The following is a 12,759-nucleotide window of genomic DNA, read 5'->3' as shown; positions in this document are numbered from 1 at the left end:
GCAAATTAGAAAAAAGTAGTACCAATGGATCTGAGCTTCTGAAAGAACAAATATACATAGAATGCAAACTCAAAGGTCAGAGCAGGGAAATTCATGAACTTTGGCACTTTCACAATGCTGCGTGGAGGGACTACACCTCCAAGTTCAGGCAATGTGCAAGTGGCCCATCTACTGGCTGTAGCCCTGACACCTCCTCCTTTCCCAGAGTATTAAACACTGTAGACTAGCTTCACTGGATCTCAGCTGGGCACAGCAAGGGAGCCCGCCAAGACTCTCAGTTGGGAGGGAACCTTGGAGCCAGAGCTCTTGAATGAGAGCTGAAATGGAGCTCATCCCCAACCTATCCACAGAAACCTTGGTGCTGTTGGCTGCCAGCCTGGTGCTTGTCTACATGTGAGTAGCTGTCCAGGCTCCTCTCCTACCTATAACTGAATTTGGTGTAATATGCAGGGCTGTTTCCTTTTCCTGTTAAAACAGCCAAAGAGATCATGGAGGGAAAGTGGCAAATCAGCACTTAGGTAGTCCCTATCATCGTTGGCCATCCTGTGAGCTCCCACTCAGAACTCTATCTAATCTTATTGCTTGGAGGGTTTTGTCTAGTCTCTCTGTGCTCTTTACTGTGACTTGATATTCAAGTTTCTGTCCTAACTTCCCAGATACAATAGACTGCAACACAGAATTGTCAGTAAAATAAGCCCTTTCTCCCTATGTTGCTTCTTACTAACATACATTGGCAGTCATGGCCTTTCCAAGATTTTGAAACTCCAACAGCCTAGTTGTTTAGGTGTTTTTTTCTCATTTTCTTTTCCTTCTCTCTTTTGTGAGCCTAAGTGGTGTATATATGACGGGTTTCCTGTGGACATGGCTGGTTTCTTGTTCCCATCTGTCACACTTCCAACCCGATTTGCACAAAGTCACATAGTGACTCTGTTCTAATTTGCTTTCTACTACTGTGATAAACACCATCCATGACCAACAGCAAATTGAGGAAGAAAGGGTTTATTTCACATAACAGTTTACAGTTCATGATGAAGGGAAGCCAAGGAAGGAACCTGAAGGCAGGAACTGAAGCATAAGCCATGGAGGAACACTGCCAGCTTTTATACAACCCAGGAACCAATGACACCATAGTGTCAGGTCCTTCTACATCAATAATTAATCAAGAAAATACCCTACAACTTGTCCACAAGTCAATCCGACAGAGACAATCTCTCATCTAAGGTTGCCTCTTCGCAGATGACTCTAGCTTGAGTCAAGTTAATATAAAAGAAACAAACAAACAAATAAACAAACCAAAAACTTAATTTGTACAATACCCCAGTTCTTGTAGAAAGGTCAACATCCATTCTTCTCTTCTCTGATCTTTATCTGGAACACAGTTGCTTCCTACAACCAGTGTTTCTACCTTGCAATATGGAAACCACTTTACACTAAATGCGTTTGTTGTTGTTTTCTTTGATTTATTGTTTATTTGTTAATAGCAAAAGGTATCCAGCACAATCTTTGGGGAAGAATCCCAGTTGCTAATTAGGCCTTGATGAGGTGCTTTGTAGGCAGATTTTTGTGTCCCATTTGCCAGTTCCTAAATAACAACACAGAGACATTATTAATTTGGAAAGCTCATTTGATAGCTAGCTCTTACAATTTAAATTAATCCATTTTTATCAGTCTACGTTTTTCCCTCAAGACTATTACCTTTACTCTGCACTCCCCCTGCTGCTTGCTCTCTGTCTGTCTGCCAACTCTCCTCATATCTACCCATCTTCTTCCCAGTGTCCTCTCTGCCCTAAAAATCCTTCCAAGCTTTTGGCCATCCAGGTTTTGGTATTGTAGTTGTTTAGGTTTTACTGTTATTTGTTGCCTAGAGGATACTTCAGTGGTTTGATTATTGCAGTTCTTGAGTCAATGACTGACACATGTTCACCTGTGTAGTCACAATCGCAATCCTGACAACTTGGATTTCTCTGTTACTTTACAGATATGGGACTTATCCTCATAGGATTTTTAAGAAACTCGGAATTCCTGGACCAAAACCTCTGCCTTTATTTGGCACCATTCTTTCCTATCGTGAAGTGAGTAGTGTTTAAGTGCTTCCATTCATTTCTTTTCTCCTTTTGGTCTTTCTTTTTCTTTTTTTTTTTTTTAAGACAGGGCTTCTCTGTGCAACAGCCCTGACTGTCTGACTATCCTAGAACTTGCTCTATAGACCAGACTGGTCTCAAACTCACAGAGATCCACCTGCCACTGCCCCTCAAGTGCTGCCTAGTGCCTGCAGAGGTCCACAGAAGGTATTAGGTCTCCTAGAACTGGAGTTACAAATGGTTGTAAACCACCATGTGGGTGCTGCTGGGGACTAAACTTGGTTCCTCTGCTGGAGCAGCCAGTCCTTCCAACTGCAGAGCTGTTTCTGGGACCTTTTTGGAGTCAGGGTCTTACTATTTAGCCAACTTGGTTTGGAACTGTATGTAGATCAGACTTGCTTTGAGTGTGTAAGATCCTCCTGCCTCTGCTTCCCAAATGTTGGGATTAAAAGGTTGTGCCAACACACTCAGCCCAACTACAACTACTTATGCATCCATTTATGGATCACTTCCATAGATGCAAATGACAGTCCTCTGGAGGAAGTTCTGGGATGTCAGACCACTGGAAACTTTGTGTCTAACCAGGAGAGTGCACAGGCTTCCTTTTAGGGTTTGCTAACATTGCTTAAAACTTCCAACTTGCTTTGGTTAAAAAACCATGGCTGCAGACATGTTAGAGCCTGGTGTTCAGGACTTCACACTCAGGTTTCCCTCAGGAGAGCCTCCAGGAAGGCACAGGTTCCTAAGCCAGCACTCATGGGAAACCATGCCTGGTCATGGTTGAATGGTGTCAGCCTGTGTGCACTAGACTTCACACCCGACTCTGGAGCAGCATTAGTTTTCTTCCTGCTGGCCAGCTCTGCAGCATCCATGGAGCAGGTGTCCTGTATATTGACTACAGGGAACTCCCCCTTACCAGAAACCTCTCAGGGACTTCTGTGTTCCCTGCAGTTACTTCAATGGCTCTATGCATGCTTTAGTACCCTGGGCATCTTTGGAGCTTGGACACAATAATGGTGTTCTGTGTTGATTCTTTTTCTTCAAGGCAGCACCATGAGCGCCAGTGTGAGCAGGATGTGGCTGCAACTGAGACAAAATGGTGCTTGTTTTCCACCCTCAGATACCACAGCAAATTCTGCTTTTCTGAGCTGAGGTGAACTCGCTTTATGGAATCACCATAGGAAGGTGGTTAAGCAACAATTACCAAAAATTTGGTACCATCTGCAAGGAACGACTGATTCCTGGTGGATAGCCTTGTCTGACTCTGGCCTGAGGCTGAAACCTGGCCAGAAAGTAATGAAATTAGGTTCCAAGGGCTGCTGTCTGCTAAGATTTCATGCCCCCAAAGACTCTAGTTGTCTGTCAGATTCTACATTTTATAGCTAGAAGCTTACTGCAATCCTGACTTCTAAATGAGACAACCATCACTTCATGGCTTCCTATCACTTCATTCTTCACATAAGAATGCCATGTGTGTATCCTGTGGAAAAGAAATACTCCTGAGTGAAAAAGCAAGAGGTAAAGTCAGGCCTCCAGGCATGCACTGGGAACTCCAGCCTTCCCAGCTGAACTCTCTAATAGACGTTCCCCCAAGAGCTAGGCACACTTCCTTTAGTGAAACTTTTCCTTATGAGGTCTCATGTAGCCAAGGCTTGGTCTGGAACTCACAATGTAGGGAAGGATGACTTGAATTTCTCATCCTCTTGTCTCCACCTCCCAAGTCCTAGAATTAAAGGCAGGAGTGGCCACGACAAGCCTCCAAAGATGCAAACCAGGGCTTTGTGAGAGCTTGGCAGGTGCTGTGCCCATTGCACTACATCACAGCTGTTTCTCAGTGATAGGAAGCCTTCATTTCTCACCTTTAGTACTGAAAAATTAGACCCAGTGAGTTTCCTGTACTCTGCCCTCTTGTAGAAAGGGCATTTCCATTTGTCTGTGATTTCCGTAGTCTCCACTCATTCTTTCACATTCACACCTTCCCTATTGTTTTTTCACCCCTTTCTAGAGTTGTTTCCCCATTTCTGTATTTATTTATCTGTTTATTTATTTATTTGTTTGTTTGTTTCTGTAGGTACCAAATCTCACTAAACAGCCCATGTCAACTGTCAAATTTGTTGTACTCCTGCCTCCACCTCTGGAGTGCTAGGATTTGCAGACCTGTGTCACTCTCTTACTTTATTTTTAAATATGTGTATTTGCCTGATGTCTGTCTATATACCATCTGTGCACCACCTGAGGAAGCCAGAAGAGGGTCTTAGATCCCTGGAGCTGAAGTTGCAGATGGCTGGGAATTAAACTTAGGTCCTTTGAAAGAATAACCAGTGTTCTCTTTTTGTTTTTGTTTATTGCATCTTTTTTTCTTTTTTAATTAGATTTTTTTTAAAAAAAACCAATACAAATTCCCACTCCTTCCTCTTCTCCCATTCCCTCAACACACCCTCCTACCCCACCCTCTTCAATCCTAAGAGAGGATAAAGCACCCTGCCCTGTGGAAGGTCCATGGCCCTCCCCAATGCATCCAGGTTGAGCAGGGTATACATCCAAAGAGAATAAGATCCCAAAAAGCCAGTACATGCAGCATAGACAAATCCCAGTGCCACTGCCAGTGGCCCTTCAGTCTGTCCCAGCCATACAACTGTCAACCACATTCAGAGGGACTAGCTTGATCTTATGCTTATTTTTTCCCAGTCCCTCTGGAGTTGGTGAGCTCCCATTAGCTCAGGAAAACTGCTTCAGTGAATGAACCCATCATGGTCTTGACCTCTTTGTTCATATTCTCATTCCTTCCACTCTTCAACTGGACCTTGGGAGCTCAGTCCAGTGCTCTGATGTGGGACTCTGCCTCTGTTTCCATCTTTTGCTGGATGATGTTTCTATGGTGATATTTAAGATCATCATCAATCTGAATACGGGCACCCTCTCCACTATTGACTAGGGTCTTAGCTGGGGCCATACCTGTGGACTACTGGGAACCTCTTCAGAGCCAGGCTTCCCGCCATCCCCACTATGGCTCCCCCAATCAAGATATCTCTCTCCCTGCTCTCATATCTGTCCCCCCTCCATCTTGACTGTTCCATTCCCCCAAGCTCTCTTCAACCCTCCATTCCTCTACCACCCCCACTCCCATGCTCCCAATCCTTCTAGGTGACCCTGTCTGTTTCCAACCCCCAAGTGGGTCCATATATGTTTTTCTTTGGGTTCACCTTATAACTTAGCTTCTCTAGGATCATGGACTATAGACTCAATGTCATTTCTCTATTACTACAGTTTTCTAAACCCCTGAGAAAGTACAAGAACAGCCTTAAACTCGTTATTCCAGACAACTTCTCTAGTCTGCCCATCCCTTCGGATATCTCTATTGAGAACTTGCATCTGATTGCCAATGAGACAGGAAGCCCGATTTCAGGAGACTTGAGTCATTTGTGCCCTAGTTAGGAAGGGTTCATAGGTAACAGAACAAGAATGAATTTCATTTTACTTCTCTTCCCAGGGTACATGGAAATTTGACGAATATTGCTATAAGAAGTATGGAAAAATATGGGGGTGAGTCTTCTGAAATCTTCCATTCAGAATGCTTGTTGAGATAACACAACTCCCATAGCAGGACAGTGTCCATACACTGTTCTTGGGGTAAAACCTTTGAAGGTTTGTTCTGATAAAGATGATACATATCACAGGCATCAAGTTGAACAGTATGAATTCAGTTGAGAGTGTTGTGTTGTCTGTCATGGCACTCTCTGTGATTTGGTAACTCAAGAGCCCTTGGGCTCAGTTAATTTCCTCTTCCTGCTAGTACATCAAGTCCATTCTTAAAAACCCTGTAAGCACATGCTCAGAAACATGTGACAGCATTTCCTTATGGAGATTCACCTAGACATGGAAAGTCCTATGCATGTAGTCATGCCAGTGTCAGTTCAAATGTGGAACTGCCCTGTTGGATCCAGAAAACAGTTTCACTAGGGTCATTTACAGCCTCCAGCTCTTACAGTTCTTCCAACCCCATCTTCCAGGGTTAATGCCTGAGCCTTGGAGGAAGAGGATATGCTGACTAATTTTGTAGCTACTTGATAAAAGTAAAGTCATCTGAAAAAAAGGGAACCTTAGTTAGAAAATGCCTCTACAATACCCAGCTGTAGAGCATTTTCTTAATTAGTTATTGATATGCAAGGGCCCAGTCCATTGTAAGTGGTGCCACCCCTGGCTTGGTGGTTCTGGGTTCTATAAGAAGGCAGGCTAAGCAAGGCATGAGGAGCAAGCCAGTACACAGCAACCCTCCATGGCTTCTGCAACAGCTCCTGCCTCCAGAACCCTGCCCTATGTGAGTTCTTGTCCTGACTTCCTTCAGTGATGAACTGTGGCATGAAATTGTAAACCAAACAGACCTTTTCCTCCCTAACTTATTTGCGTCATAGCATTTCATTGCAACAATGGTAACCCAGACTAAGAAAGGGTGTGACAGAGATGCCCCATTTAGGAACAAGCACACCACAATCTTATTTTATGCATGTCGACTAGTTGTGGGTCTCTATGCTAGTCACCATCTTCTGCCAAAACAGCAGTTCTCAACTGTTGGGTCATGACCATCAGAGATTGTCTTTTCTGATTGTTTTAGGAACCCCCAACCATAAGTTTATTTTTGTTTCTACTTTATAACATTAATTTTGCTACTGATAGGCATATCAATTCCTAAGGTCTTTAAAAAATATGTATTTTCCGATGCTCACAACTCGCAAGTTGAGAACCAGTGTGCTAAAATAAGCTTCTCTGATGAAGGCTGAGACGTGTGCTAATCTATAGGTGTAATAAGTATTTGGCAGTTGGTTTGTTATTGTCCATTTTGGACCTGTGGCCTATCAAGCTACACAAGATCAAGTCAGACAAAATCCCAGCATGGTGGGGGGACATGGTCAGGAAGTCTCACCCCTAGCTGAGAAATTGGCAAAGCATGGCTCATAAGAGAACAAGCTTTCTTCAGAGATGGGGCCCCTGCATGGCTACCCCATGCTCTAATAGATGACTCTATGCACATCAACACACTGACAGCATTAAGTAAACAGAGAAGGTTATAAAAAAGAAAGATCACATGAAATTGGAGGGGAACAGTAATGGTAGGAATTGGAGAGGAGGAAATGGGATTAGCCTTCCAGCCATCTTCACTGGCTTGTCAGCTAAGGATGGTACTTCCGGCCCACCTTCATTCTCTATGCTGGGATTTTTTTCTGGCTTAAGAAGTACTTGCGAGTGCTGTCACAACCACTGTGAGTTCATATGAGTCCAGAAGACAGTTTCCTTATTGTCTTCTGCCTCAAGCTCTTAGAATCTTTCTATACCTCCTCTGCTATCATTCTTGAGCCTTGGAAGGAGGATCTACTATCACTCTGCAAACTAGACACAGCACTGAATGTACTCCAGATGACTTGTCTTCAGGCCCAGAGATTAGTTTGTTTCTCAGTGCTCATCAGCAGAGATCCTTGCTTCAGTAGGTCATGACTGACATAGAGATCCATCCACACTGGGCAGTATGAAGACAAGAGACTCCATATTGCTCAACCTTACATGGGACATCTGTACCACTATTTTGATTTTGGTCCACTATCAATTTCAAGATAAGAATTATTGCTAGAATAGAATATATGGATATTTCCTGTCCATTGAATTCTGCTGATATTGAAGAAGAAATGAAGTGAGTTTTTAAGCCACTGTTTACCCCTTCAAGATTAAGCCTTCAGCAGTTTTGCTGAGTGGCTGAGCTTGTGACAAAGCCCTTCCCTGTCAGAGGCTTGGAGGAAGTGCCACCATTGTGCTGTGAGACACAAGGAAGTGGGAGGAGGCTCTGCGTCTTCATCTCCTCTCCTCCATCCTCAGAAACCATAGACGTTGCCACAGGATCTTCTGAGGTGATGCAATCCTTAGAGACCATGTGATTCAATGCCAAGCACAGGCTGTGCTGCCCTTTGTTGACCCAAAGCAACTGCTCCTGCAACATTTTTAGGAACTCTGATTAGTTCCCTCTGATACACTCTGTTTTGATTTTGGAATCATTTTTTCATTTTCTCTGAATTGTTTTTATCTCTTGGGGTGTCAAACCCAGTGCCACATACTTGATAGTGAAGGGCTCTACCACTGAGCCACCTGTCCAACACTGATACTGAAATATTTAAACATTTAAGAATGGTATTGGTAATAACCATGAATGTTTAACGCCTAGCCTTAACTGATGTTCCAGTGTTCATTCTTAATAAGGATGTCTTTGAAGAGCTGTTTCATCCTAAGTGTCTCTTCCCTGTTTTAGCCACACTAACCTTCATTTTGCAAGACTCCAGTGGCTTCTATAGTCAGAACTTGAAGTAGGGTTTCATGTTACTGTGCTTCATAGAGCTTAGAGAGTGGCCTGTGCAGCCTCAGGGGTAGAGTCTGGAGTCCCAGGTGCAGAATCTGATTTCTGAGGTTCAATCCACCTGATTTTCCTCCTCAGATTATATGACGGCCAACAGCCTGTGCTGGCTATCACGGATCCAGAGATCATCAAAATAGTGCTGGTGAAAGAATGCTACTCCATCTTCACAAACCATCGGGTAGGTGTTCTTTTTGAAGAAATATAAATCTTTACTATTGTTTTATTTTTAATAATGTTTTATTCCTGTGAAGAGACACCATGATCATGGTGACTCTTAATACATAAAACATTTAATTGAAGCTGGCTTACAATTTCAGAGGTTTAGTCCATTGTCATCATGGTGGAAAGCATAGCAGCATGCAGGCAGATATGATGCTGGAGAGGTAGCTAAAAGTTCTACATCCAAATTGACATACAGTAAGAAGAAAGAAACACTGGGCCTAGCTTGGGCTTCTGAAACCACAGGTCTCATCTCTAGTGACAGACCTCTTCCAACAAAGCTGCACCTCCTAATCTCTGTCAAGCAGCACCATTCCTTAATGATCAAGCATTCAAAACTATGAGGGTATGGGGACCATTCCTGTTCAAACCACCACAATTATCTACTTTTGTAGAATAATGGTTTAAGATTTGTTACATTTGTTTATGCTGTGGACCATTTGTTTAATGATGCTTAGATGTGTTGCATTCTTTTATGTTGCATTTGTATAACTCTGTGAAGCTGTGTTATTTTGCCTGTTTAAAAGACCTAATACATAGCAAGGCAAGAGAAAGGACAGTTAAGGATGGCAATCAGAGAGAATAAATAGAAGGAGAAAAAGAGATATAGGGGGATCAAGCAATGAGAATAGGAGGAGAGGAGGATTCTGGGGACCAGTCATCCAGTCACGCAGCCAGACAAGAAATAAGAAGGATAGGAAAGATTTCCAGAAATAGAGAAAGGTAAAAAGGCTAGAGGCAAAAGATAGGTGGGATAATTTAAGAAAAGTTGGCAAGAAAAAGCCAAGCTAAGGCACAACATTCATAAGAAAGAATAAGATGGGTGATGGTGACACTCACCTTTAATTCCAGAACTTGGGAGGCAGAAGCAGGCAGATCTCTGTGAGTTCAACACCAGCCTGTTATACAGAGTAAGTTCCAACACATCCAGAGCTCAAAAATAAAGAGATAGAAAGAATAAGACTCCCTACATGTGATTTATTTGGGATTTGTGTGATGGGCATCCCAGAAGACCCAAAGAGACAAAAAAGTAAAAAAGTAAAGAGTCAAAACAAGCAACAACAATCCACCACAAAAATTTATATTCAATTAAATTTTAAAGATTCACCACCATATGGACTCAGGAAAGTTCTTGGTACTCTTCATGTTTTGCTCTTTCTTATTATATTACAAATATAATATAGTTCTGCTTTTTTTACTATCCTTTCTGTTGCTTTGAAAATACACTCTGACCAAAAGCAAGTTAGCAGAGGAAAGGGTTCAGTAGCTGACACTTCCAAGCCACAGTCTATGACTGAACAAAGTCAGAACAGGAGCTCAAACAGGAGCCTTGAAGCAAAAACCATGAAGAAAATCTACTCAGTGGCTTGCTCAGACTCACACTTAGCTAACGTCCTTATAAAGCTCAAGATCACCTGCCTAGGGATAGTTCTGTCCATAGTGGACTGGTCCTTACTGCATCAATTCCTAGTCAGTTTAATCTCTTGCAGACATGTCCACAGGTCAGTCTGATATGAGCAATTCCTCAGTCCAGGTTCGCCTCTCAAATGACTCTAGGCTGTGCCAAGTTGACAATTAAAACTACCTAGGGCACAACTGCTATACCAAAAGATTGGCATTAATATCATCCACAGCTTATTTCCATTTCTGTGATTTGTGTATGTATGTGTGTAGCTCTCTGCACATTGTCACTTATCTAAGTTTATGTGACAACCACATAGTAAAGGCACAGCACTGTTTCTTCACACTTTATAAGCAAGTGTGTTATAGTAGCCATGAATCACCTATCTTTTCTTTTTGTGGAGTCTAATCCATTTTTCTTTTCATAGTTGTGCTTTTGGGGTCAAGTATGATTATATTTTGCACAGCACTCTTCTTTTAATAAGGTTTTAAATGTCCCTGCCTCAACTTTCAACCTCTCAAGTGCTGCTATTGTGGGCTTATGCCACTCTACTTGGGATATGCAGCTCTGAGGATCAAGCTCAAGACTTTATGCATACGAGGCAAGCATGTTGCCAACTGAGCTACATCCTCAGACATGCCTAACATTCTTATCTTTTTAAACAACATGTGCGTATTATTTCAAAATTTACATTAATTATCTATGATGTGTTTGGAATTTGGAGTATAAAGTATGGAACTCAGGTAAAGATTCATATTGTACCATCCATTTCCAGTCCTTTACCTGTTTTCTTTTCTTTTTTTTTTTTTAGAGTAAATTTTATTAAATTATAAAAGTTTCCATTTCCGCCCCTCTTCCCAACACCCTCCCACTCCCCCCACTCCCTCTCCTCCTCCCTCTTCATCCCTTAGGGCAGTCAGTGTTTCCTGCCCTGTGGGAAGTTCAAGTTCCTCCCCCCTCCCTCCAGGTCCAGGCAGGTGAGTATCCAAACATACTGGATCCCCAAAATCCAGTATATGCAGAGGAAACAAGTCCCAGTATCATAGTCAGTGGCTTTTCAGAAAGACTTTGGGCCAGCCACATTCAGAGAATCCGGCCAAATTCCGAGAATCTGGTTAGATCACGTGCTCGTTCACTCCCAGTCCAACTGGCCTTGGTAAACTCTCATTAGATCAGTTCCCTTGTATCAGTGGGTGATAGCATCCCTCGCAGTCCTGATTTTCTTTTTCATGTTCTTCCTCCTTCTGCTCCTCATTTGGACCTTGGGGGGCTCAGTCCGGTGCTCCAATGTGGGTCTCCGTCTGTGTCGCCGTCCTTCGCCAGATAAAGGATCTGTGGTGATAAGCAAAATATATATCAGTATGGTTATGGGTCAAGGCCGGTTCAGGCACCCTCTCCTCTGTCCAGAGAACAATCTGGGGATCTCTCCTTGGACCTGGGATCCCATATATAATCAAGTCTCCTGTAAACCCGAAAATGACTCCCTTATTTGAAATATATTCTTCCCTGATCCCATATTCAACGTTCCTCACTCTCCCCCTCCCAGGCCACCGAGCTTTCCCCATTCCTCCCCTACTCCCTTCTCTCTAACCCTCTCCCCTTCCAACAACCCTCCCCCCCCCCCCATGCACCCGAGGTTACCTGGGACTCTTGTCTATTTCCTACCTCCTGGCGGGTAGCTAAATAATCTTCAGGTTTATCTTCTTATTTAGCTTTTCTAGGATCACGAATAATAGGCTCAAAGACATTTAATTATGGTTAGAATCCACTTATGAGTGAATACATACCGTGTTCCTCTTTTTGGGTCTGGCTTACCTCACTCAGTAAAGCATTTTCTATTTCCATCCATTTGCATGCAAAATTCAAGATGTCATTGTTTTTTACCGCTGAGTAAAACTCTAATGTGTATATGTTCCACACCCTTTTTAACCATTCTTCTATTGAGGGGCACCTCGGCTGTTTCCAGGTTCTGGCTATTACAAATAGTGCTGCTATGAACATGGTAGAACAAATGCTTTTGTAGTATGTTGGGGAATCTCTAGGGTATATACCCAAGAGTGGAATTGCTGGGTCCTGAGGGAGGTTGACTCCCAGTTTCCTGAGAAACCGCCACACTGATTTCCACAGTGGCTGCACGAGTTTGCATTCCCACCAACAATGGATGAGTGTTCCCCTCACCCCACATCCTCTCCAGCATAGGCTATCATTGGTGTTTTTGACTTTAGCTATTCTGACAGGTGTAAGATGGTATCTCAAAGTGGTTTTGATTTGCATTTCCCTGATCGCTAAGGAGGTTGAGCATGACCTTAAGTGCCTTTTGGCCATTCGAAGTTCATCTGTTGTGAATTCTCTGTTCAGTACAGTACCCCATTTTTTAATTGGGTTATTTAGAGTTTTAGTGTCTAGTTTCTTGAGTTCTTTGTATATTTTGGAGAACAGACCTTTGTCTGATGAGGGATTTGTGAAGATCTTCTCCCAGTCGGAAGGTAGCCTTTTGGTCTTACTTACAGTGTCCTTTGCTTTACAGAAGCTTCTCAGTTTCAGGAGGTCCCATTTATTCATTGCTTCTCTTATTGTCTGAGCTCCTGGGGTTCTGCTTAGGAACTGGTCTCCTGTGCCTATATCTTGTAGACTACTTCCCACTTTCTCTTCTATCAGTT

The 12,759-nt window shown here is 42.9% G+C and overlaps 1 protein-coding gene across 2 annotated transcripts in view; it reads left to right on the top strand.

Moving 5' to 3' along the window:
* The first annotated feature begins 214 nt into the window (after nt 1-214).
* The window catches only part of LOC125399858 (cytochrome P450 3A25), a 44,924-nt gene continuing 32,379 nt past the window's right edge, over nt 215-12,759 (top strand). For both annotated transcript variants that reach the window (XM_085685297.2, XM_087902522.1), the window contains exons 1-4: nt 215-393; nt 1,979-2,072; nt 5,572-5,624; nt 8,557-8,656. In XM_085685297.2, coding sequence (XP_085541423.2) covers nt 311-393; nt 1,979-2,072; nt 5,572-5,624; nt 8,557-8,656 — 330 coding nt within the window. In that variant the 5' untranslated portion in view covers nt 215-310. The remainder of the gene's footprint in view (nt 394-1,978; nt 2,073-5,571; nt 5,625-8,556; nt 8,657-12,759) is intronic.

This window comes from Myodes glareolus, chromosome 2 (genome assembly GCF_982192425.1).
Source record: "Myodes glareolus chromosome 2, mMyoGla1.1, whole genome shotgun sequence".
In the NCBI taxonomy this organism is placed as follows: Eukaryota; Metazoa; Chordata; class Mammalia; order Rodentia; family Cricetidae; genus Myodes; species Myodes glareolus.
Note: the sequence above shows the minus strand (reverse complement) of the source record. Positions and strands in the feature narration are given on the sequence as shown.